The sequence below is a fragment of the Gavia stellata genome, chromosome 30 (genome assembly GCF_030936135.1).
Source record: "Gavia stellata isolate bGavSte3 chromosome 30, bGavSte3.hap2, whole genome shotgun sequence".
In the NCBI taxonomy this organism is placed as follows: domain Eukaryota; kingdom Metazoa; phylum Chordata; class Aves; order Gaviiformes; family Gaviidae; genus Gavia; species Gavia stellata.
The window spans coordinates 6,953,212-6,979,293 of record NC_082623.1 but is presented as its reverse complement, the minus strand read 5'-3'; the positions used below and the strand labels follow the sequence as shown (position 1 = coordinate 6,979,293).

The 26,082-nt window shown below is 56.9% G+C and overlaps 1 protein-coding gene across 1 annotated transcript; it reads right to left on the bottom strand.

The window, feature by feature from the left end:
- Positions 1 to 6,664: 6,664 nt before the first annotated feature.
- On the bottom strand, positions 6,665 to 24,768 carry WNT2B (Wnt family member 2B). The gene is made up of 5 exons (XM_059831250.1): positions 24,605 to 24,768; positions 10,606 to 10,826; positions 8,655 to 8,932; positions 7,967 to 8,231; positions 6,665 to 6,894 (listed from the first exon to the last, which is right to left on the bottom strand). The coding sequence occupies exons 1-5, from the start codon at positions 24,766 to 24,768 to the stop codon at positions 6,665 to 6,667; spliced, it is 1,158 nt and encodes a 385-aa protein (XP_059687233.1).
- Between the last annotated feature and the right edge of the window lie 1,314 nt (positions 24,769 to 26,082).

Below are 26,082 nucleotides of genomic sequence, written 5' to 3'. Positions count from 1 at the left end.
GAAACTAAAGCTATTGTTTGTGAGGCAATTAGGCAACTAAATTCTTGTGTGAATTTGCCCTATCTTACCCCTGATTTTAATGAAAAGTGTCTAAAGATGTTTGTGGGTCAGGCCTTTTTTTGCATATGCATCACACAAGCATGATTTGTTCCCTTGTTATTGAAACAGAACTTTCGGATGTTGGCTGACATTAAATGAAGGATTTGGAGGTTAATACCTAAATGCTGTTGGCTATTTGATGTCATGTAGGCACACTGATCCTTTGAGCCTGACAAGTGTCCATCAGGTATACTATTCCTGTATATTACCTACTTTATCTGAGGCATTAATGATTTTGAAGAGTGACTGTCACGGCTTCAGTCTGTAACTGGCCCCTTTGTACAAGCAGGAGTGTTTCAATCCGGTGTATCGTGACGGCACAGTGGGTGCTACCAGAGGCCTGCAGCTGCCCAGGGAAGGGTGCAAGAGCAAGCCCAGCACATGCCTGTCTCCAGAGCACTCTCCAGTCCCACTGGTGCTGCAGGTTTTCTCCTCCAGAGGCGGTGGCTTTGTACTGAACAGCTTTCAAGGGGTAAAACCTTCCACTGGCTATTGGCGCACTTACAATGATAGAACTCTTAAAGCAGCAGTGAGGCAGTTCAGACTAATAAATATTTCTGGGTAACAGGGTCTGCTCGAGGCAACTCCAGTTCATTTGGGCTTATAAACCACATCAGAATTATCCTTTGGGGAATGAACCCTCTTGCAGTTATTTAGCATGCTGTGAGCCCTTCCTTCTTTGAAACTAGGGATAGATGCATGCATTACTAGCTTTTATGGATATATATATGAGGCAACAGGACTTTTTATGCCGTCAGAAACCCCGGTCACTGAGGTTATATTGACAAATTCATAGTGGAGATGGTCACCTCTTAGCCCTGGCTGCTGCACTGGAGTGGTTCTCGGTCCGGGTTTGTCGCAGGCCAGTTGCCTTCCTGCATCATCTCCGGTGCGGGCCGGGCCTGTTTATTCCCTGCTCCTCGTCCTGGAATTGTTGTGAGGGTGCCAAGGCTCGTAGATCCATGACTCTGAGCAAGGCAGGGTTTAAAGGTCATAGTCAAGACCATTAATAACAAGGTGCAAACGGCTGGTTTATATGTAATGTGAAGCTTTTTACTTATTTCATTTTTGCACTTTGGGGGCTCTGTTTGCTTATGGAGCACTTGGTGTCTGGTACCTATTTAGGCTGAGAGCAGGCAATTGGGTTCCTTCAGGCCTTCAGAGGAATGCAGAAAATTGTTCTCTGGTGTTGTAATTCTGCTGGGATAACTGGAGCTTATTTGTCTCACTGCTTATTAAATGCATACTTGTCTTGAGGTCCTCTTTTTTTCTGAGAAACATTGGGTGAATCCCAAGGACCACAAGCGAGAGGAAGATTCCAGGGGGAGGGGGAGAGTGAAGTGCCTGCACCTCTCTACAAACTGCATCATCCGCCTCCAGTGCCAGCAGGATGAAGAGGTTAAATATGAGAGCAAACTCCCTTAGAGAAAAGGAGACGTACGTACGGGGCTCGTACAGACATAAATTAATTTTGCCCTTCCCCCTGCCTAGAGATGACACGCTGAGGGGAGATGCACCTCCCAAACTGCTAATGTATGGGGGTGGGGTGGGTGGGAGCCCCGTGAGGCTGTGCTGAGGTTTCGAAATGGGACAAGCCTTGGAGGTAGGGAGCAGATGTGCGCTGGTGCTGTATTCTTAGCAGAGGACAGTATTGGTAGCACGGGCAGAGAGAGCAGGTGGGGTTCATGCTCCACCAGCCTCTGAGTAGTACCCAGCTTGCCCTGTTCTGCTGTTAAAAAGGACAGACAGACAGACTCCTCCCTTCTCTCTTCTGCAGTTAAGGCTGTATGGCTGCATAGGTGATGTGCAAGCTATTCTGATCTGCTTACGGGTCAAAAATCTCTGAACATCAGGTTGCATTGACAGTAGCAATCATCGTGGGCTTCTGTCTTCAGGCTTCTGTAGTCTGAATTCACCGGACTTTTAATAAAGGCGGGTAGAGAGGAAAGGTAGCTTCAGGTTCCAGCTCCGTCTCCAGTCTCCTGTCTCCCTCCTCCCTTTCTTGAGCCTCCTGAGCGGGGTGTACTCTGCCTGCCCCAGCCCTTAGCACTGTAGGAAGACGACGGTGATCAGGGATGCTGCTCATGTGCTTGGAATTTTCCTCAATTCCAGCTCCAACTGTTGTATTGTGCTTTTTAGTAGGCCCTTCGGCGCGTCTAGTCATTGGGGAAAGCTAGATAACACACCCACACTTACTGCATCAGTAAGGGTGCATCCATGAAGATGAGTATGTTTCTCCATTGGGGATCTTCTTGCTTTGGTTATTTCTGGCCAGTGACATTTTCTTTTTACTCTGGTTGCACTGAATTGTGCAATCATACCGTGGCCTCATTAGCTCAGACCCTTCTCTTAAGAACCTCTTGATTTCTTTTCTAATTTGGCTGTAGGCTATCATCAGTTATAAAACAGTGTGACACAGTATGTGACTATTGCATTCTCCTGCATTGACTCATCAGCTGAGATTCCAGAGCAGTAACCCCCTGCTGCTGGCTGGAGCAGCCCTCCGTGACTCGCCTTCAGTAATACGGGATGCGAAAGCTCCCACTCAGATCTTGACGGGTTATGCAAATGTTAGTCAAAATGCCCCAATAAATCTGTCCCTGAGAGCTGGACCTGTAACAGTGGATGACCCTGCAGAGCACGCTGTCGTTGGCACAGGTACATGAGCAAAGCCTTTAGCTCACGTATGAACGTGATGGTGAACAGAAAGGGCCCACGTCAGCGAGAAGGGGGTTTGGGACTGGGGTGCAGCCGGGCAGTGCATCCACTCTGCATTGCTGGGGCTCAAAAACTTCATCGATCTTATCACTACAACCATCCAGAAAAACGGTGGTGTCACCTGGGCTAAGGCCTGCTCTCACTCGCACATGGTTTAGTAGCGAAAATACCCTGAATTTGTGTGGATCCTGTGTTTCCAGTGACTTCTACCTCCTCCTGTGTGCCCTGTCCAGCTTCTTCAGAGAAGGTAATTTATTCAGAAGCTCATTAAGCAATTAATTCTGCTCCTTGTCCTTGAGTTCAGACATGCTTTTGGCTGGAGGATAATTAGAAGATGATCTTGCATAAAAGGCTCTCTGCACATTTTAGGGAGATTACTTAAGAGGGGCTTGTGAGAGGAACTGTGTGTTCCCTGACGAGACTGCAGCCTTCATAAACGTTTATAGATGGAAAACATCTGCTTGCTGAGGATGAGTGTGCTGAAGGGGAGCTTCGGTAGGGCTCATCTGCAGGAAGACATAGACCAGTCTGAATTTCCTTCAGCCCGCAGTGGGACGTCCTCTTGCACAAGCACTGGGAGTTAGCACTAGCTAACCAGTGTATTTCTGATTCCCAGGCATTGTGCTTTTGCTAATTGCTTGTTAATAAACAAGAAGTGAGTGTAGTCTTGCATAGCCCTTTGCAGAAGAAACGCTCACCTCTTCTGTCGGGCAGACTCGAGCTCGTCGGGCTGTTTCCACGACTGCTCCTCTGGGTGCTTCTGTAATACTGGTACCTGCTCCCAAGTATTTTTACTCCTCTGCTTTCTGGCTGTGCTGTGACAGTGGAAGGCAGCTGGGCAGGGAGTCCCGTCGGGCCGGGGGAGTCGACAGGGCTGTGGAGGGTTGCCTTCTCAGCTATGGTTATTCTACAAAGTGCTGAAGGCATCCAGTTTTAGTGTCTCGGTGATGATACGGGAAGGGGGGAAGCCAATACACCCAAGACAACGTGTCCTCGGGAGTTTTCTCCTTTGTTTTAAAATGTTGAACATCTGCATTCAAAGGGAAGAAGTATTTTGGCAGCAGCCGTTGATTAAGGTGTCATTCATCAGGTGGGCCTACAGATCTGCTACGGAGCAGTATTTCTGCTGGAAGCCACCTCCCAGGGGTCCTCCGGAGAGGAAGAAATGTTTATTGATGTCTGACCCCGGGTCCCCGGGCACTGGGTCCCTCCCAGCCCACGGAGCATGTCCTGCTCTGGGAGGGAGGCTTGGATTGATTGCCGAGGGGGCAGCGTTTTTTTAAAGCCTGTCGTAAATTGATGGTAGGTGGAGCAGTAATGAAGATAAATGAGGGAGCTCTTCCTGGTAGATTAGCCTGCATGCTGATGGACGCTGTGCTACGGCAAGCTTGAAATGCTTTTGGCCTGGCTCAGACCTCTCGCTCACCTGCCAGCATTCCTCGGCACTGCCGAGATGGAGCAAATCTTCGGGGAAACTGCCTCTCCTTGAAATTCAGAGGGCTTCGAAGGGTCTGGGATGAGACCCGGGAGCCTCCCAGGTAAACACCAGCTTGAGTGCAAGTTCAGCGAGAGCAGAGAGGGCAAAAGGTGCTGCTCAGCCCTCCCATGCTGTCAGCACGGGATTCAAAAGGGAGATGGCTTAATTCTAGAAGAAAGGGGTTAGGCAGAGGGGAGGTGGGATTCCTCTAACTGTTTTAAGAGCTCTGTTAAAACGTCACCTTTTTGCTTGTCTGTGGCTCTGCAGCAGCCCTGCTGAAGGTCCTTTTTCTGCATGAGCAATCTCGGTGGTCTGGCACGGAGTAAGGTGCTCTAATCTGGCCCGTGGCAGACTCTTTAAATTCTTTGAGCGGTTCCCATCAAAGCAGTTTTCAAAGTGGTTTTCTCTCACCACTTAAACTAGTATTTCCTAGGGCCATTCCTGTTCAGAGGTGCTCTTCGTGCAGTAGCCGATGGGTGGCTTAGGACCAGAATAATCTTCTTTGCCTTAATCCCATCTTGCTACTTTGACCTTCCTTCAGACACCGCTGCTGTAGCCTGCTCAGCCCCCTCTGCCCACACATCTCGCTGCTGCCGGGAGATAACCCGGACTCCTCGGAGGGCTTCGACAGCCCCTCTGGCAGAAATAGTAGTGTCAAAGCAGACCCCAGTTAGAAGTATTTACAGGTGAATATTACTGTTGACTTGTCCTTTCCCATTGTTGTTGTAAACTTATAACTTTCACAAAAACTTGCTTTGAGTGTGTGAAACGTCCTTGCCTGCCCATCAGCACGATGATGATCAACATTAGGAAAACTAATGACATTTTTCCTGGGTCAGGGAGAAAGCCCAGCCTGCCCAGGGCAATGGGCAGCTGAGCTCTGGGGGGGAAGTGTAGAAGCACCCCGATCAGCTTCAGCATAAGCTCGGGAATTGCAATGATTAAGGAAATTTTATTTTTTTTTAACCTGGGTCAATTTAGTTTGCAGGTTCAACTGTGGTACATTAAGTCTGTTTGTGTGGATTGGTACCTTTTGACCAGACTCTATAAATCTGTGCACTAAATAAAACATCTTTGTCATCACTGCTTGCCCAAGCTGGGGGAAAAAAGAATTGAGGACATTTCTAGAGATGAGAGGGGTTGATCTCTGCAACGTACCTATTGGCAGCTTTGCAGCTGCCTGCCCCTCCTCTCATCAGCTTCAATTTTAGTTGATAGTTTACGTTTTGGCTGTTTGGTTTGGGGTTTTTTTAGAGCAAAGGTTTGGAAGCTAACCTAGCATCTCCTGCTTGACCCAATGCTATGTTATTAGATGTCCAGGAGTGTGCTGCTGCTTATGAAGGATTCCCCTGGGGCTTTGCACGCTGGATGCCTTGGCTCTGCTTTGTGGGAAACAACCGGCAACTCCCGGGCGTGGAGGTCTGTGCTTTAGGACCGCGGGAGCTGCAGGCAAGCAGGTAGAAGAAATGCTGCGGGCTGCCTCCCACTCTGGGGGGAGTGCCCAACTGGGTGTGTAGGAATTCAAAAAGCAAAGAACATCATTTTCTGATACAGGTTTATAATGAATTTTGACTTAAAATAATAAGCAGTATACACAACATACAAGTGAGTTTTACAGAGATGCTGTTGTATCTGTTGACTTTGGAACCTACCAGTGAGTTCACAGATTTTGCTTTCTCTAGCCCTCTGTGTCTGCCAGCATCTAGGGGTGGCCCTTGTCTTTGTGCAGTCATTCAGGTTTCAGGTCCAATTTACAGCTCTGCTTGTCACCTTCACTGGGGAGGTGGGGAAAAGCCTCGTGCAGAGGTTGCTCTTGCTCAGCGGGGTCAGCGGTGCGGCCGGGGGCGGTGTGCCGGGTCTGCTCGAGGGACATGCAGGGATCACGGAACTGTCTTACGGATTTGCAACACCCTTCCTCTGGCCTTGCAAAAAAGTAAAAGCAAGAATGCTTTCTGCAAGAGTGGATTATTCTGAACTAGTGTTTTTCACTGGTGAAACTTCACTGCAATGTAAATTCTCTGGGGAGGTGCAGGTTTCCTCAGCCATCGCATCCTGATGATCGGTCCTCTAAGTCTGCATCGGTTGCACCGTCCCTTTGCAAAGAGAACAAGGGGCAACGGCAGTTTCACAGTTTAAGCAAGGATTGCAGAGTCCTCCTAGGTAGGGGATTAGTTTTGCTGAGCAAATAGAAGGGTCCACAGTACCTCCTGGGAAGTGTAGTCCTTTCTTTAGTGCTTTGCAGAATTAATTAAATAAAAGCCATGCAGTTGAACTACAGCTCCCAGAATGTTACAGCCCTCAGGGCACCGGGTTTTAAAAAATTGCAAGGGGGGGGTGGCAGTGGATTCTTCCCTCTGTGCTCCCATCTCCTCAGGTCTGGTCCAACCACTCGGCCCGTTTCGGTGCTTTACACGTGTGCACGTCCACAGTGTCCTCGCACTCCTTGCAGCGCACAGCGCAGCACCAGTGGAACTTGCACTCGCACTTGGTGATGCGAGTGACGCGCGTGGTGTCGTACCCCCGCCCGCAGCACATCACCTCGCAGCCGTCTGTCCCGCGGGACATCTTGTTGCACACGCGACCGGCTGTGCCCAGGGAGCCTGGAGAAGGAAGCAAGAGCGGGTCAGGGTGTTCCTCCTCCATCTTGTTCAAATGCTTCCTCCAGCTCCCGCCCCGCCGTTGTTGGCAGCGGTAAGATTGGGTATCTACCGCCTGCAATGGAGACCTCAGATATGACTGCCTTAGCAGTGGTGAAATCTCATCGTTTCCGTCACAGCACGTGCCGCAGCGTGGTGCTGCAGTGTGGCCTCCAAAGGCTGGGCACGGGCTGCGGGGAAGAGGCTGCGGAGCCTGTGCCTGCTCTGCTTTAAGGGCATGGGTTGCAGCGTGGGCAGCGAGCCTGGCCAGGGATGCAGCTTTGGCGACCCTCTGCACGGCCCCTTCCCCACAGCCACTGCGCCCACAGCGCAAGAGCAGGGGGGGATCGGGACGGGCTCTGTGCGGCCCCTCTGTGCCCCGGGGGGCCCTGGAGCAGTGCATGCCTGCCGAGCCGGGCTTTGCAGCCGGCAAAGCTGGGAATGTGCCCTTTGCTCGGGCAAAGAGCTCACCGAAGGGTGGCAGGAGCATGTGCTGCCTTCCCCACCGAGCCCCCACGGCTACTGCGAACCCCTGACCCGGGGATGCTCCAGGCTGGGAAACCATTGATCATCTCTGCAGGAGCCGAGCAGCCCTGACGCCGCCGTCCCGCTCTCATCCCAGCCTCGGGCTGTGTTCAGAGGAGAAGCCGGCAGCCTGCTGCATGAAACGGGCTCTTTATTGCCTCCGTAAGGGAGCTCTGCAGGAGAAAGGCTCTGAGGAAACGCTGTGCTACATTCATTACAAGAGGCCTGATGGGTTTGGGTCTTTGGTGCAAAGCCTGGGGATTTTGGACAAACCCAGTCCTGTCTGCGCAGGCGTGAGTTGCTGCGGGGACCCAGCGCTCCAGTGGTCACTGACACGTGCTGAGGGCCTGGGTGACCCCCCCACAGCGCAAACCCCCACCGGGGACTGGGGTTCAGCGCGGAGCTGACGTCCCAGAGCAGCCCTGCCAGGCTGGGCTAGCTGGGAGCTGCTGGCCTGGCAGGAGGGGAGGAAGAGCTGCTTTTGGGCATCGACTGGGGCTTTGGTTTTTACCTGCTGACTTGTCCATCACGCAGTAATCAGGTGAGTTCTCAAAATACACCAGATCTGTTTTCGTGGGCTTCCTGAAGTTCTTGTTGGCCACCGTGAAGCCAGTGCCGTCCTGGTTCATCGTCACCTGGATGGCCCCGTTGTATTTCTTCCTCAGATAATCCCCCGTTTTCCGAAAGTCTGACATCGCCAGCCAACAAGTCCTTAGCGTGCAGGAGCCGCTGACCCCATGGCATTTGCACTCCAGCTTCAGGAAACGCTTCACAGCCTGTGGGAAGAGGGATGCCGTGAGGACCGCTGGTCACCCTGGGTGTCAGACATCGCGCCTGGGCCCGCTTGTCCCTGGTGCAGCTTATCAGCCCTCGCCTGTGTGGGACGGGGCTCCCAACGAGAGGGGTGCTTTGTACGGAGGACACGTTCCCACGGTCACTGATGCCAGAATCAGTGGGGACACGTGCTGGGGGCAAAGGTAAGCAGGGTCCTGCCATCCTCACGGGGCTGTTCCCCGGGCAGAGCGTGCAGGGGGGCACCGGGAAGGCAGGGCAGCATCCTGCTCCCGTCTGCAGCGGGACCCACCCTCTGCGGACACCCAGGGTCCTGCTCCTATGCCCAAGCTGCTCCCGGTCCCCTGCGGGAGGTCCCGGTGGGACGGCTGGCCGGGCACAGGGCTCGGCTGCGGGGCTGCACTCACCATCCTCCCACAGCGGTTGTTGTGCAGGTTCATCAGCGCCCGGGCGTCCTTCACTTTCTTCTCCTTGGCATCCACGAAGGCTTTGGCAAACCGGATCCCGTAGTTGATGTTGTCGCTGCAGCCGCCCCAGTCGAACTCCCCGCGCTCGTCCTTGGAGCGGCCCCTCTTGAGCGGGTCGCAGCTGCAGGCCTTCAGGTCCCCCTGGCTGCACGCCCGCGTGATGGCGTAGACCACTCCAGCTGAAGAGATGGCGTAGACGAAGGCGGCCTCCCTGCTGCCTGCCGCGGGAAGAGAAATGGGGATGGGGAGTGAGCGTGCCAGGCTGGGCCAGGCGCCCGCAGCCCGCCAAGGAGCAGGGCACCGTGCGGCAGCACCTTTGTGGCTGGGGGCGAGACCATCCTGCATGCGGGTAAGCCAAGTCCAGCCATCTCTGCTGGCCACCGAGTCCAGCCTCCGCTTCCCTGGCACCGTTCAGACTAAGGGGAATTTCACGTTGAGCCTCAGGGCTCAGCAGCTCGGGGTGCGGGGCTGCTCTCGGGGCTGCCTGACTGTTTCCCCTCGCTGACCTGTGGGTCAGGGGCCCTGTGGGTGCCCATCGGTGCCGAGACTGCCAGACCAACCAGCACCCTTTGGCTGGGGCTGCCTTCCTCCCGGCGTGACGCTGAGCGCGGGAGCTGGTGGCAGCTCCTGCTGGGCTCGGCTTTCCCCGTGCGGCACAGCGTGCCGCCTGCTATTTTATGTCTCTGGTTCGAGTTCGCAGCTGTTTTTATGATGCTGTAAAAGAAGCTGCAAATCAAAACCATGTTCGTCTTCATTTTGAGAGCCTTTGAAAGCAACTTCAAAGGCAGCAGAGCTCTCTTTGGGTCTCGCAGGATGGGGCTGTGGTGAGGAGCTTTCATCATTCCCCATCCTTTGCCAGGAGAGGATGCAGGCAGGAATAAAGGTGCCGTCGCGGGGATGGAGAGGCTGAGACTGGGCAGGCTGCTGCACGGCAGGGTGAGTGCTGCGTCCCGGCACCTACAGCCCCCTTCCCTCCAGCCAGCTCCTCTCCGGGGCTCTGGCTTGCAGGCGCTGCTGCTCGTCCACCCCGTGGGCAGCTGCCCCATCCCCCCGCCAGCTGGAGCAAGCTCCCCGCTCCCCATCTCCCTCCGCGGGCGCCCACATGTCCTCCATATGAGCCACTCCTGGAGAGTGGAAAGGCTCTTCCCAGCCGCCTTTGATTTGGAGGCCGCGTGGCTGGATGCGCCCAGGCACGTCACAGCGTGCAGCAGCATCTGTCCTGCAGCGCCGCTGCCTGCGCCGAGACTCACGCCGGCTCCTGGGGTCCGCTCGCTGCCGGAGCCCTCCCGGGGGTGGCTGGAGCCCACGATGCTGCTCCAGCTCTGGAACCGCCCCTGTCCCTGTCCCCATCGCGCCTTTCCTCTTTGCTCCTTGGGTACATCCCTGCTTGTGTCATATCCGTCCCTCACCTGGAGCGGGAAGGTCCCTCCCGGGCAGGGTCTGTGCCCAGCTCTTGCTGCGGGGCTGGCGTCTGCCCCGTGGCCGTGGCCCTCCTCCACCTTGGAGCCCGAAGCAAGGACTGGAGCGGCAGCTCTGCTTTGCCTCCCTTGCCACACAAGGGAACAGCCAGTTCCCACGTGAACTGCTGAGTTCTGGCCAACCCTGCTCTCCAAATATTTATATATCCCATTACTGTTTATATATGGGCCTGTTCTCCGGAGGTGTCTCCTCCTTCCCCCTTCTCCAGTGCTCCCCCTGCTTCATCTCATCTGGTGCAGCTATTTCAAATGCAGTGCTCTGCTCCCATTACTGCTTGATTAATTTACAGGGAAAGGCAAAGCTCTCCTCAGGGAGTAATCCAAGCCCCCGGGCACAGCAGCCCAGCGAGAGGAGAGACTCTCCCAGGGAGACAAGGCATGTGGTGGCGGGAAGGGGATGGGGCAGAACCTACTTCGCAGCATGACCCGGCCGAAGACGGTGTGGTCCCGGTCCAGGGTGCTGCAGTTCCAGCGGTGGTGCCGGAACTGGTGCTGGCACTCCCGGATCCACTCCTTGGCTCCCTCCCCGACCGACTGCATGATGTCAGGGTACCTCTGGCACAACTGCCGCTGCTTGTTCACCAGCCCGGGGATGTTATCGCAGATCACCCTCGCACCCAGCGCCCCGATGTACCTGCGAGAGAGAACGGTGCCGCGTTACTGCGTTGCCCGCAGAGGGGGAAGGTGTGGGGCTCTGGCTCCCCGGGTCCTCACCCGGCTGGGCAGGCTGATATTGAAGCCCACCTTTCCCTCTTTTCTTTCTAGCTGTGTCACAGCTGCTCTGGGCTCTGCCAAGGGTGTCCCCCCGCAGCGGCGTGCCCTCCTTGCAGCATCCCCTTGGCCCAGGGGAGCTGCAGAGCATGCCGCTTGCTGTGGGTCAGACGGGCAGGACGCAGGACAGGGCACTGCCGAGCTATCACAGCTGCTGGGCTTCGGTCTTTGTGTTTAACAAAATAATCCCAAGCCGCACCAGCCCGGGGCATGGGGAAGCTCTGCTCCGTGCGTGCATCGCTAGGCAGGGAGCAGGGAAGCCTGCGGAGCCCGTCTCCGGAGACAGCTATGGGCGCTGCGATTCATGGGGTCCTCGTCCCTGAGAGCCTGGGCTGCTCTGGCAGCTCCTGGGGCGGCAGCAGATGAACTTGCTGATGTGCAAAACCTCCCTCCCACCCTCTTCCCTACATCCCAGCCCTGGTCTCCAGCCCAGCGCTGCTGAGCGCAGCAGGATGGAGAGCAGCACAGCCAGTGCTGGCGCAGGCTCTGCAATGCCTCCTGCCTGCACGCCGGCTGGGGCACACCGCGGGGACAATGGTCCATGGCACAGGCACCCGCGTGATGCTCAGGTCGGGGAGAAAGAGGAGCAGGCTTTACCTTTTGTTGCTCCAGTCCTCGTTCACACTGTTATCCCCCAGCTATCTAGTCCTCTCTGTGCACCTCTTGCACTGGTGGTCATGCCCTGAAGCTGGATAACTGGGAGAACTACACTGTGTCCTACCTGTACCCTGCCTGCATCCCGGTCCCCTCCCTGCAGTGGTGGGGAGAGGGCCTGAGCTCGGAGCAGAAAGACGATGCACAAAGAACAGGCCTGGCTGAGCCCCACGGGCAGCTTTCCACGGACTGGGGGGAGAGACCCCAAGCTCTGCCTGCAGCCTTCCTCGCGCCGTCCCGGACAATGGCGGCTATGTGGAATTTTCCATCCTGGTCAGCCCCTGCCTGCGCTGCCTGCTCGCCTCAGCCAGGCAGCGGCTGCTTATGCCGGAGGATGATGTTTGCCACAGAGCATGGAGCTGTGATTCTGGCTGGAAGGGATGGGGTTTGAGTGGGATTCAAATTTTTCAACCCCCCAGACTGGAAGTAAGAACCTCCCTTTAATAATAACAAAAAGCAATAAGCCTGGGCAGTATTTCATTGTCTCTCTCTGGCCATGTTCTATCACTTCTACCAGCCCCAGAGAGAGCTTGCAGGCTCAGGAAAGCCCTGCGAGCACAGAAAGCAATGGGATCTGTTCCCTCTTTTGAAATATTTTGTTTAAATGCTGGCAGAAGCACAAGGTCATCTCAGGCTGGAGCTGAGGATAATAAACCCGGCTCCCCATGGCTTTGCAAGCCCCTACTCCGAGGGCCAGCAAGCATTATTTTCACAGGCTTGCTCATCAGCCTTTCATCCTGCAGCAGTGGGACAAGGGAGACGGCAGAATCTGTTTAGGAAAGAAAAGCCAACAGGAGCTCGTCGAGCAATGCCGGCTGCGGGCGTTTCATTGCCTTCCTCCCGCTGGGCTGCGAAAGCGGCTGGTTCCTTCCCGCGGTGAGCCGGGCAGGGTGGAGGAGCATCCCACCAGCGGGATGATGGCACAGGCCAGCGGTCTTGAGGGCTGCAGAGGTCCCGTGGGGGAGCGTGGCCAGGTACCCTGGCCCTGAGTTCGTTCTGCCCAGCCTGCCCGGTCCCAGCAAGGATGGGGACGGCTGACGTGTCCCTGCCTGCGCTGCCAAGCGCTGGGAGGAGGCTACTGGGAGGCAGTGGTGCTGCAGGATGGAGGCTGCAGCAGTAGCCAAAGCTCCCCTTCGCGGGAGGAAAGAGATGCTGGGAAAGCTGGAAAAGGTAGAATGTTCTTTGATGGGCCACCTCAGCAGGGACCTTGCGGAGACCCCAGCCCCTGTCCACCTCCAGCACTGCTGAGCTGTGGCACTGGTCTTCGGTAACGGCGGTGGCCTGTAGGCAGGGGTGGCTTTGGGGAGATGCGCTGGCAGCTGGCAGAGGAGCTGCCTCCACGCCGGGAGAGCCGGCAGATAAAGCACTGACTAACACCATCCCCTGGGAGACTGAGATCAAGGAAAACCCTCCAGACAAGATAAACACCAGGCACTCCCTTTTTCACACTGTGAGCTAATTACTTCTCGTTAATTTTCCTGCCAAAGACCCAGATCAGAGCAAACATTATCAGCGGGAGAAAGTGGAAGGAGAGCAGGGCGAAGGGCTCCGACCGCTGAGGGAGCACCTCGCCGCACGGGGTCCCAGACCCCCGCCGGGGTCGGTGGCTGCATCTCCCTCTGCTTGTGGCTGCAAACAAGCAGTGTATTTGCTGCGGTAGCTACAGGTCTCCATCGGAGATTATATACTGAAATCCATCCCACGATTGCCGTGGCATTGGAAAGTGGCATGGCACGACAAGGGGGAAAAATTCCTTGTGTGTCTTGGAAAGGCTGCAGTTATCTCGGCGAGACCGAGATCTTCCATTTTGTGAGAAACGCTCCAGTTGGGTTCAGTTACTCTGAAATGGAGCGAGACGAGGAACATCAGAAAATTCTGCCAAGCAGAATTTTGGGAAGGAAAAAGCCCGAACATTTGTTTTGGATTGATTAAAGCATCCCTTCTGATTTTATTTCTAAAAATCTATGACATTTTAAAACCAGTGAAATAGGAAAGGCAATGGATGTTCTAAGAAGTCCCCAGCTGCCTTATCAGAACTTTATTTTTAAAAACGAAGTTGTGCTGAAAGTGGCAAATTTCTGTGAAATGCCGTATTCTTGGGGAATCTGCATTTTTACAGCAGAAAAAAACCCTCAAGCCCTGAGTTCAGAAAAACCTGTGAGAGGGAACTGCTCCTGACGCTGGAGGCTGCTCGGGCCTGGACTTCTGCATGGTTGGAAGGCGAGAGCTGGGAGCAGCCTGTGAGAGCCGGGCACCCTGCAGCAAGGAGGAGCTGGGAGGGAGGTAATAATTAAGTGCATGTGGGGATAACAATCCCCCCGCCCTGTCAAATGGGGGGTCCAGGGGATGCTGCCGCCTGTGAGGTCCTCACACAGTGTCTGTAAAGCCCCTGCGTCGCCTCCCTGCGCAGGGCAGAGCTGTTGCTCGGCTCAGGCAGAGGGGCTGGCACCGATCCCTCCGACAGCCTTTGGCTGCGTGATGCTGCATCATTTACTTCTTGCAAGTCAGCGTGCAACCACAAGCTTGCCGTGTTTCCCATTTGCTCACAGAGTTCAGCTGCCAGGAGGTGGGTGTGAGCCGCAGTGCTGCGGGAAACGCTCTGCGACCACGCACAGCACTGGACCTCTGCCTCCCGCCCTCCCTTCCCCGTTCCCTGCAAGGAGCAGCTTGTACAGCCGCAGCAGAGACCGGAGACTTCGTGTTACAAAGGCAAGCGCTTTCAGAGCCTGCGAGGTAAAGGAGGTAAAGGGCTCCTCGCTCCCTGGTAGCCTTTCTCCTCTCTGCAAGTAAATCCGTTGCACGGACGCATCCACCGCTGCAGCTGAAGCGAGCTCTTTCTCAAGAGCCCGGGCGCGCCGGCCGCTCCGATGCACTGGGGGAACAGGAGACAACTGTCACATGTTGGCTCCCAGTTGTTTTTCTTGTTCTAAGAGTCTGCTGACTTCGACTCTTGTAAACAAGGAGAAACCTAAATTGCTTCTAAGATAAACATGCAAATCAGAGGCAGACGCATCTATTTACTTGGCAGCATGCATTTTGTGCTAACCCGCTTCCACGGCTTGCCTCTGTGCTGTATGTGTCCTGCTCCCGCGCTTCCCACGAGAGCCTGCCCAGCTTCTTGAAGGACTTGCAGACTCCTCAGGGTGCTCTCACAGAACCGTGTGGCCCATGTCACGTCTCTGCCCCCAGCTCAGACTGCTCTGGTGAAGTCGGAACAGCTCAGAGCTTTCCTATCCACAGCGGCTCTCCTCCCTGTACATGCAGCTCCCTGCGGGTTAGGAGGGGATCCCCGCAGTTGCATGTGGGCTGCGAGTTCCTGGGATCTGCTGCATCTTGTCCCAGGGATCAGATCCCAGTATGCCTCACTCCTTCTCCATCTTCATCGTGCTGGAATCTTTTTCTGGATCAATAAACTGTGCTTTTGGCACCGACATAGTGTATGTTGCTTCCCAGTTGCACAGCTCTTTAACAGGAAAGACCAAAAGACTCAGGAAAAGCACCGTACCCCAGGTGTAGCCGTGGGGAGACCAAGGGCATGGCCAGAGTCCAAGGGACCTTAGCAACAGGCAGACGGGAGGTTCTGCTGCTGGAGAAAGGAGACCTCCCCGGCAGCCTGGGCCAGCCTGCCCCAAACGTGTCAGCGTACGCCTGCCCGGTGAGCAAACCGGCTGTGCGGCTGCTGAGGGGTTTCTCCAGCTCCCAGGAGCACCAGGCTGCGTTTACGGGGGCTTGGGGACTGCTCTGCAAAACCAGCGGTCGGAAGGAACCGTGACTCTAGAGATCAAAGTAGGAGGATGCTGCAAAGGGCAACTCGGTTTCCCTTCAATTATAAATAACCAGCCCCCTGCCATACAGACCGGGGGCACCTCCAGATTTTTTTTTTGTAACTGAGAGCTGTCGGCAGTCGTTTTGTGTAATTGTGTAATTGCTAAAACCTTACTGGCTGATCCAGCCATTTGCGGGAGCAGCTCTCCAGTCCCGAAGAGGCAACGGCAGCGAAGCCCCTGTGTGCACCCGGCTCCGACCCTCACCAGCCACCTGCGAAACAGCATTTCTCCGTGGAGTCGGTAAGTCAGCCCGGCAGAGGCGAAGCCTCCTATCTCTGTGGCGTGCCCGGCTGCCGCTTGCTTTGCAAGCTTTGCAAGGAAATACCAGTCGTTGCGGGGCTGCGGTTGTTGCGGTGGCTGGGGAAAGCTCTGCGTTTCCTCCCGGTGCCACCCCGGGCTTGCCTTGTTGCGTGGTATCGGCCTTTGCCCCGGCGTGTCGGTGTGGGGTGCTCTGGTTACGGCTCCCCCGAATAGCAGGGCTGCTCTGCTCCAGCGCCGACCACGCGCCCTGGCTTTGCAGGACGGCTGCTTCGGCTGCCTCCCGCATCGTGGTGACCCGGTGAGATCCGAGGCTGGGAGAGGCTTAGCAGGGGTCGTGCCACTGTTCTGGACTCACTAGTGGGTATCGGGTGGAAAAGGTCTCTTGGAAAATGAGGTTTTGAAGAAAGGAAAGCATTTCATGGGAATGGGTAAAACTAAGTGGAATCCGAACTTGCTCTTGTTTGTCGCTTTTCCATAATGCCAAGGTGCTGTTGAGAAATATGTTAGTGCGCTAATTCAGTTTCTAGTGAAAGCTATACTAGACACAGTGCTGTATCCAATGTTTCATTTTACACCATTTTATATAGCATTGAAAAACCTATGTGAACATTATTTTCCTTCAAAAGGGAATTTTTTTTAATTGCTATTCTCAGGCAAATCTCAAAATTCTCATTTTTTGTGCTCCGCTTTAGAATTAAAACAGCTGCTGAAACGGTGGATGTCCCCATGGCGGGGAAATCGGGGTTGCACCAATACCATTAAAGGCACAATTTCAGATCAGATTAATACAAAATGAGCGTAACTAAAATCACTGTCGTAGGTTAGTAATACGTTGGGAGGCGGATGTCCGTGCAAGCAGCTATGACAATGCAGTAAGCCGGACTCCAGGCGTGGGGAAGCTCAGCCGGGGCAGCTCTGGCTGCCTCTGGCTGCTCCCCGGCACAGGGCAAACCTCCCCGGCCAGGGCCGCCACTGCCGCCCGCCTGCTGCGGCACGTGGAGAGCCGAGGCACGGGGCTCCTTCATTGTCACTTGTTGATGCAGAGAGAGTTAACGGCTGAAAAACGATGGCAGGTTAACAGTTCTCCTCCCTGTGGCTTCTCTCTTCCTGAGGATCCAAAAAACATTTTGCGAACTGTTTGTAACTCCTTGTTTGGTGCAGAGCAGGGTGGGAACAGAAGCGCGGCGCGGGGGATGCAGCACCGCGGGGGGCAGGAGGTGCTCTGGCCAGACACAGCACCATGAACCCTGTCAGCTCGATGGCTTTCAAATGGAGAGACGCTCCTCCGACCTGAAGCCGGGTCTTGGCACAGGCGGCAGGCCCGGCTCTGACATCCCATCTAACAGGCTTTCAGCTCAAGACTTTGCCTTTCCTGACACTGCCTCTCCCCATGAAGTGCAGGGTGCTCCCAACTTGCTTAAGGCAATCTGGACAGCTTAAATCCCTGGATCCCCGGCCACATCAACTGCTCCTGGGGCTCCTGACAGGCTCTCTCCTTTGCCACTGGCAGTAAAGAGACGCAGGCAGCCTCACGCTGTGTGGTGCTGTGCAGCGCAGCACCTGGGGGCTCTGAACTTGACCAAACCACGTTTCAAACAACAACAACAAAACAAAAAAGCAAGCAAGCAAGAAAAGCACCAAGGTGTTGTTCCTGGCCACGTTAAGCATGCCTCTCAACTCAATACCCTCTGACAGCCACCAACTACCTGTCACCTGTAGCTCTCCCACCTAGTATTACTCGGGCAAATAACCTCAGCACCGTTTGGAAGAAATGCAGAGCTTCGAGCCCCTCCACAGCTCCAGTCGGTGCCATCAGACACCAGTGAGCTGAGCTGTAACTGGGGCTCAGTCCCGGCTTGGGACATTCGCCACGGCACCGGTTCCGCTCTCGCCCCTGAGCGTGCTGTGCTGCGGTCAACCATGAACGCTGCCTGCCCTGGGAGGGCTGGCATGGCACTGGTTTAGGCTCCACCATCACTTACAGTGCTGGGGGCTTCTCTAGGTCCTTCTGCAAACCGAGTGCTGCGAAACCCCCAGAGCTCCCCTTGTCCGTGCTCAGGTGAAGCGTGGTCCGCCCGTGCCTTTCCGACCCGACATGTGCCCAAGTGCCGTGCCCGTGATGACATCTCCAGCCTCTTCTCCCGGATCAGCACTGGGTGAAGGTAGTGCTGCCCCGCAGCTGCCGGAGCCCCGGTCCCCGTCTCCTCGGGCAGGAGATGCTCAGCCTCTTGTGCGATCCGTCCCGCAGCCCGGGACTGTGAGCTTGTTTGCGCAGAGCCTCGTCGCTGCTGACTTCTGCTCCAAGAGCTCTGCTGCCGAGGTTGAGACGAGAGCGTGGTCTGGCTTCTTGGTGGTATCAGAGGCTGTTGGAGTCCGTCCCCTGGGAAAACTGATTCACCTCCCCATTGCTCTCGTAACCGCTTTGATAGTCCTGAAAGATCAGCTTGGGAGCCAAACTATCTTGGCTTCTGTTCTCTTCCCATCCCACTGAATCGACACGAAATCTGTATTTTGGTGGGAGGCTGGAAAGCCCTAGGCAGCTATTGGAGACACCTCGTTCAGATAGGATCAAATCCAACATCCCTGCCTCTTTGCCTGATAAAGAGCAAATTCCAACGTGCCTGGCAGCATTTCACCTCCTCAAGTTCTTCGCATACTTCCAGGGATGCTGCACTTTCTTTCCTCTGCTCTCCCTGGCTGTGGGCAGACAATTTATAGCCAACTGCAAAGCACTTTGGGTTGCAAGGTGCTATAGACATTTGAGATATTATTTTATTATTATTACAAACCCCGAGTATTTTATTAAGCCCCACTGGGAATGGGGCCATCCTGGACTGCTGGAATTGTTAACGCCTTGGAATGATTAATAGTCCTAATTTCCTCACTTAGAGCCACCACTCTGCATGTTGAGAGTGTTAGTCTCACTTGAATAATTTTTAATATCATAATGCTGAACCACTACCAGTGCCATTCAAGGTACCTATTTTTCATTTTCTGCACTATGATCTTTTTGTGTGTGTGTCACCCTCTCGCCAGTTGTGTGCCTTTGGTTCCTTGTCACAGCCCCCTCTCTGCGGTTTCCCTGCACCCGTGAGCAGTCAGTGGGATGCGGTTTCTGTGGGAAGGACTGGCGTGCCCGGGAAATGCTGCAGTCCCGGGGAGCTGGACCCAAATGAGCGCCCTGCCCTGCTGTCCCTCGGCTGACATGGGAGGGCTTGCTGTTGGCATCTTGTATCGAGGGTGACCTGGAAATCGAGGTGCTTGCTGGGGTATAAAGGCGCAGAATACGTATCGGGTGAGCAGCAAAGCCCCTGAGTGCTCGGGCCGCTGCAGAGCCAGAGGAGAGGTGGAGGAGGGGGTTATAAAAGCACAGGGAGAAAAGGACTCCGGTGCCTTCTGTGATAGGGGACAAAATCTCGCTCAGCGCTGCGTAAAAGCTGTTCCTCGGAGGCATTGTTGATGATGTATGAATACAACAAATTGCTCATCACAAATATGCTTTATTCTTAAGTATCAATTTTTCTTCCTCCCAAAATCTCAAAGCACTTTGCTAAGGGGTCCAAGTAAGACAGTCTCTGGGGCTAAAGCAGGATGGATGATTCTTCTTTTGTCTGTGGTGTACCTTGTGTGTTGGGTGTGAGCTGCTCAGAGCAGAGGCTGCATGTTTCTAGAGGACTTAGCCCAGCACAGATCTCCTCACGGTGGGCTGTAGGCACTGCTGAAATTGGTATTAGTAATAGCAAAAGCTAATGAGTTTGGAAGAGCAGAAGGATTTTTTCTTCTGCATTTCTTTCAAAGAAAGATTTCCTATAGGTGAAAGTGACCCTAATGAAAAATGAACTAAGAAACACGATTAGGATTATTATAACGGCGCAGAGTGAGTGAGAGAACCCATCTGTTCAATACACCCCAACCAAGAACACCAGGGCTGCTGCAAAGGCCACAGGGTTCATTCTCCATCAGTCTGACGTTACTTTAAAACTTATTTTTCAAAGCGCGGCTGCCTGGACAGCCGGAGCTGTGCAGCGCCTCAGGATAAAGACTTCCTGGTCGCTGACCTCCTGCTTTTATTGCCATGCAAAGCGCTCTGCAACAACAAACGTACAGCCGATGCGAACCCCCCCGGAGATCCCCGAGCGCTGCCGTGCTGCACACCGTCTCCCCTTTGAGATGGCGAGTCCCCCTGGTACCTCGCCTGCGGCAGCCCTGGGGCCGAGACTGGCTGGACGAGGAGCTGCTCTGCAGCGGGGGCACGCACAGAGGAGGGAAACAGTTTGTCCGCGGCGCAGGATGGCATCGGGAGCTACGGACACGCAGTCCTCGGAGCCGCTGTGTGAGCTGCTAGACCCTCTGCTAGCGAAGCCCTCCCGGGGCTGCTGCAGGTCTGCCGTGCTGAGACTGGCACGGAGGGGAGGCAGCGACACCCCCGCGCGCCCCAAAGGGTTACACCGACTGGCTGTGGCGTTCCTCCACGCAGCTGTCTTTCCCTTGGCTTAATTTCAAACATTCCTATTGATGCTATTTCCCCTCCCACACACCTCAGTGTGATGCCTGTTTAAATCAGCCCCTCTCTGCTATATCCACACATACATGTGGCTCGATTTTTCCATCATTCTTTGTGCCCGTCCACGGCACCTGGACCAGGACCCAGCACTGGTGCCTTGACGGAAACAGCCAGCAAACCCCAGAGAGGCATGGCTGTGGGAGCACTGCTCCTTCCTACCCGTCATGGTGGGAACATCCCCTTCTCCACCTGCAACGGGGGTGTCCTTGCCAAGCCCTCGGGACGGGCTTGACACCAGCTCCCCTTGTTGCTCTAGCGTGGAGGGCGCGATGGGCACTCTTGCTTCATGATCTGCCCTTGGTGCGTTTACCTTCCCGTGAACGCAGACCTCCTTCCCTGGCCAAGGAAGGGAGCTGGAGCATGGCGGCTAGAGCATCCCTAAGAGTGCCCGTCTGGGCATCGTGCCCCGGGGTGCAGCGGCTCCCCCAGGAGCCCCCGAAACCCGCCGATGCCTTGAGGAGCCCCACGTGGTCGCCAGACTCCTGCACGCTCCCCGACCCGCGCCCAAGCCTGCGTTAGTCTTCCTTCCACAGATTTGTTTTATCTCTTTGGGAGCCTGATGCCTCCCATCTGTTCCAATGCCAGATGAAATTAAATATTTGTAGTTTCCAAGGGCTGTGGTTAGCGATAAACAAGTTAGCTAACGAGGATTTGGTGCGCCGGAGGGTTGGGGGGGTTCATGTGGGTTTGCAGGCGAGTGGGTATGTGTGAGGGTGGGGTGCAGGGGTGTGTGTGCATATGGCTTTGTGTACATTTTTCTTTAACCAAACCTTCAATTTAAAATGGCTTTCCACACCAGAGCAGCTAGCGGGGCTCTCAATAGCGAGTAAACTCTACTTAGTTATTTACACCAAGTTTGTTTATTGCACGGTTTATGTTTATAAGCAACATTTGTCTAATCTTCCAAATCTTTCGGAAGGAATTTCAGAGGCCGCTTTTGGGGCCCGATGTCCCCTCGCAGCGCACGCGGGGCACAGCCCTGCCAGGCGGGCGCCCGCCGGGGAGAGCTGCCGTCCCCCGGACGACGCTGTTCGCCCTACCCCAGTGCCCTCAAGTGTAAACGGGATTTAGGGATTTTCCCCGTTGCATTCCTTCTTAATTTCCGTCTGTGTTTCAGCTGGTGTTTTGTTGCTAAGTAACATTTTACAGTTTGGGCGCCTTCCTGCATGGATGCTGCTCCCCACAGCCACGGCCCTCCCGCCGCCACTGTTAGCCACAGCGGCCTCGGAGCCCGGGCAGCGCCACTGGCCACTACCGCACCGGCCCGAGCCTGTCCCCTCTGCCCGCGCCAACGCTGCTCTCACCGCTACGTGCTCCGAGCACATGCACGCACACACATGCACCCACGGACACTTTTCGAGCGCCAAAGTTCACCAATTCCTGGCGTTTTTGTGAGGCGGCGCGGGCTGTGCCTGACGTCACTGAAAATTAATAATTTGCAGTTGTTTAGAAGAAACATTTGGTTGATATTTCCTTTCCATGTACTGTGATCAGAACTGACCCAGTTTTTTCTATTAATCTACTTTAAAAGTTGACTCTGAAAATGAGAAGCATTTCCTCTATTTCCACAAGTTTATTGTGTGTGAATCCCTAGAAGAATTTGGCAATAATAATAAAAATAAGGAACGATGATGCACCACCAAATGTATTTACTGTAATATCAGTAGTGCTAAAGATGTGCTTGGAAACCTATGTAAATCACAGAATAACTTTTTCCCAAACCACAGCTGGTTGAAACCATTTTCAGTAAAACACAATTTCATCTAAACATGCTATTTTATCAGAACTGACACATCCAGCAGAACAACGCTCCCTTCAATGAAGGCTTTTCCTAGGAATGTTGTGGTCTATGGAAGAGAAATTACGATTGAAAATGCGGGGTTTAAAAAACAAAAAATTAGAAACCAAACACGTTAAAGTCATGTATTCAAGGTCCCTGAGACCAACTCCACTTGCCGAACACGTTCGAAGGAATCGTGCCTGGCTGCACCACGGCTGAGGAGCAGCCGGCTGCGCAGCGGAGCTGCCTGGCCCTGGCCACCCCAGTCTAGGCTCCCGCCCCTGCCCCAGCCACCCCGGGACTGCGCCCGCTCCCCTTGCTCCCTCCAACGAGAGGCTGCCAGCCAGGGAGCCGGTCTGCAAGCTGAGAACACGAACTGCTGCGGGAGCTAAATCCAGCTTCCTCCAAATAAGCCACAGCTACTGAGGCTTAAAATGTGGCGGGTTTTCCTCCTGCTTGGTGGGAAGAGACGTGCGCTTGGAATTAGGGCAGACACCACGGTGGAGTCATCGTGGGGAGAAGTGGGGTACAACAGCAAGGAAAATAGGTGCTTTTCACACTCCTCCTAAAGAAAGAATTTTCACCCTTCATTCAGCCAGCAACCAAGTGTGTTACCAGACCTGCCCAGCTCTGGGCAGATGATGCTGTGACTACTCCATACCTCGTCTTTTTCCTGCTGCTTTACCCCATGCACCCACTCCTCAAAGCTCTAACGAGCCTCCCCTTCTCTTGCCTCCTCGGTAATGAAGAGAAATAATCCAACTTCTCTGCTGGCCTCAGACTCTTCCTTCCTTCCTCGGCTTTTAGCGTATCAGCAACATCACCTTCCGCACAGATGCCGTCCTGTCTTCGCCTGCCCTGACGCGTGGGGGCAGGTCTGGAAGCCAGGCCAGCGCCTGTATCAACCTGACACTCGCCGATGGTGACTCATTTTCTCGCCCCGTGATTCCAGTTCCCCGTGGGCTGATCAGGCTGCAGGAGATCTCCTCTGGGCACGGCCAGGAACGGCATTGCCACCGCTAGTTTGCACTATACGTGCCCCCCGCAGCCTGCGCTGCCCTCTGGAAGAAGTTGCTCCTCACACGATCCACCTTTTGTGCCTGGTTGCAACCCGCTGCCCGAGCAGCACGTCCCCTGGGCTCCCCGCTCCCTCCCAGCCCCGCAGCTTTCCCGTTCGCCTTCCTCACCCTGGAATCGCTCTCCCAGGGGTGCCAGCGTGGCCACGACTGCCACACGCCCAGACGTGCTCTCAAACACTAGGAATACTTGTGCTATCAGCATAACTATTAAGTGCTCCCAGGCCCTCGCAACGTGCTCCACGGTAGTTGAGGAATTCCATAAACCACCGTTCTCTTTCGGTGGCAGATGGGTTGAATTCGATTAAGTTCTGCTTCATCCACTGCGATGTGCTAATGATGATGAGATTGGTGTGGAAAACGCTGTTTTCCACAAGATTAGAGAGGACTTTTAGAGGGTGGGGGCCACTGAGAACTTTTCTGCAGTAAACTGTTTTTTTCTCCAGCGTTACTGAGCTACTGAAGCAGCACGGGGCTGCTTGGAATACTTCACAGTCCTTGTTTTCCTAAGTACTCTCATTCTGCATACGTGAATTTTCGTTGTTACAGGAATCGGGAGAGGAGGAGATTAATTTCTAGAAGGCTAGTATTTTCTATGGCATCATTTCTGTTTGTTACAGACCCTCATCTTACCCGAATGAGGGAGAACAGCAACTTCGGAGCTTACGAGGAGCTATCATACAAGTGCCGGGGCAATCCCGGAGCCCGCCGGGACCCGGGAGCTCCGGCGCTACCTCGGGATTGCAGAGGGTGGATCAGGGAGCTGCTCGCTGCCGCCGCTTCCCCGGTCCAGACCCCGCCGAGGGGCTAATCCCGCTGCCCGGGGAGGGATGGCTTTCGGGGCTCGCGCCGTGCGGGGCGCGGCTCCCGGGCAGATGCGGCGGGAGCCGGGGGTCCCCGCGGCAGGCCCCGGCGCAGGGGCGAAGGGGCGGCGGCGCTTTCGGGGCGCGGGGAGCCGGGGGAGCGGCCCCGCGGTGGCAGCGCCCGGGGAAAGCCCCGGCCCCGCGGCAGGACGGGGGCGCGGGCGGTTCCCCCTCCGGCGCTCCGGCCGCCGCCCGCCGCGCTTCCCCGGGAGCCGGGGCCGCGTCCGGAGCCGCGCAGGTGGAGCCGGGGGAGCCCCGAGCCCGTCCTGCCGCGGGGCTCCCACCCGGGACCGGGACCGGGACCGGGACCGGGAGCGGGACCCGCGATGCGCCCGGCGGCGCGGGGGGAGCCGGGGAGCCCGCGCAGCCCCGGCCGGTCCCCACCGGCTCCCGCTGCCCCGCGCGGGGCTCCCACGGCCGCACGTCGGGCGCTGGGCTCCGGCTCCGGCACGGCGCGGCTCGCTGCGCTCCCGCCGGCGCTGCCGCAGCCCCCGGCCGCGCTTCCCCGTCCCGCGGCCGCGCTTCCCCGTCCCGCGGCCGCGGCCGAGCCCCGCGCAGCTCCCGCCGGCGGCAGCCCGCGGACCGTCGGGGCGGCGGACCCGTCGCGGGGACTCACCACCACGAGGAGTCGGCGCGGGGCGTCAGGGCGAGCAGGAGGAGGACGAGGGGCAGGCAAAGCCGTGGGGCCGCGCCCGCCGTCCGAGGGAAGGCTCCGCACTCCGCACGCCCGGGGGCCAAGGCAATCCCAGGAGACGCTTCCAGGCGGTTTGGGCTGAGCATATCTCTCCGGGGCGGGGTCCAGACGGAGAAATGGCCGGGGAGGGGGGTCCTGCCCGCGCTCCCCTCGGGGGCACTGCCCGTCACGGCCCCGCGGCGCGGCTGCCGGCTCCGCGCTGCTGAGCGAGCCCCGGCTGGGCCCCCGCTCCCAGGCGCATGCTGCTGCGCGGGGGGCGGCAGGGCAGGCCCGGGCCGGGCCGGGCCGGGCGGCGGCGGCGGGGCTCCCCGCGGGGTCCCGGGCCGGCGCGCTCAGCGGGGCCGGCGCCCCCCGAGCGGCGCGGGGCGGGCGGCGGGGCCGGGCCGGGCCATAGAGGTCCTTGCGCGGAGGGCGAGGACGCACTGGGGATGGGAGCGCGGGGGCCGTGGCCAAATATTGACAGCGCCCGCCGTGCTGCGGGCTCTCATTGGGCAGAGTCAGAGGCGCGGAGCCGCCGCTCCGGCCGGACCGACCCCCACCTCCCCAAGGGCACGTCGGACAGCCCCCTCCGGGCTCCTGCCCACCGCCGGCGGGGCTGCTCCCGCCGCCGCCCCGCCGCCGCGCCCCGCGGCCGCTCCCACCGCCGCGCCCGCACCCGCGGGGACGCGGCGCGGAGCCGCCGGCCGCGGCCGCCCCGTCGGGCTCCGCCCGGAGCAGGGGCGCAGCGGCGCGGCGGGATGCTCGGGGCCGCGGCCGCCGCCGGCTCCTCCCGCGCTCGCCCCCGCCAGGTGTCACTGCCGGGTGGGGAACCGCCGGCCGCGCTGCGCGGGGCTGCGCGGGGCTCCGCGCCCCGCCCGGGGCCGACGGCCGCGCTGCGCGGGGCTGCGCGGGGCTCCGCGCCCCGCCCGGGGCCGACGGCCGCGCTGCGCCCACCCGCCTCCGCGGCGCTCGGCGGGGCCCACGCGTGCTTCGGCCCCGGGGCGGGCAGGAGCCGGCTGCGCTCCCGCGGGCCGGCCTGCGGGGAGCCGGCGCCTGCGGGGCCGGGCGGGGCTCAGCGCGGTGACCTGGCCGGGGTCTGCCGGGGACCTGCAGGCAGCGGCCTGGGGGACGGGGGACGCAGTCGCTGTTCCTGGGACCCGCACCCCCTGGGGCGGTGGTGTCCCCAGCGAGGGCCACCGCCTCCCTCCCCGGGGGCAGCCGGTGCCTGAGCCCCCGCCGCGCCCCTTCGTGCCCGTTTGGCGTGGCTGCCTGGCCTCCCGCCTCTGCGGTGCCTCTGCCTTCTGTGGCTGCGGGACAGGGAGGGCTGGCGGATGAGCTGCCCTTGGCTCTAAGCTCTCCGTCCTTCAGCGCCCTAGAACTGTTGGCTGGCAGCTGGTGAAGACCCACCTTACCTGGGAGCT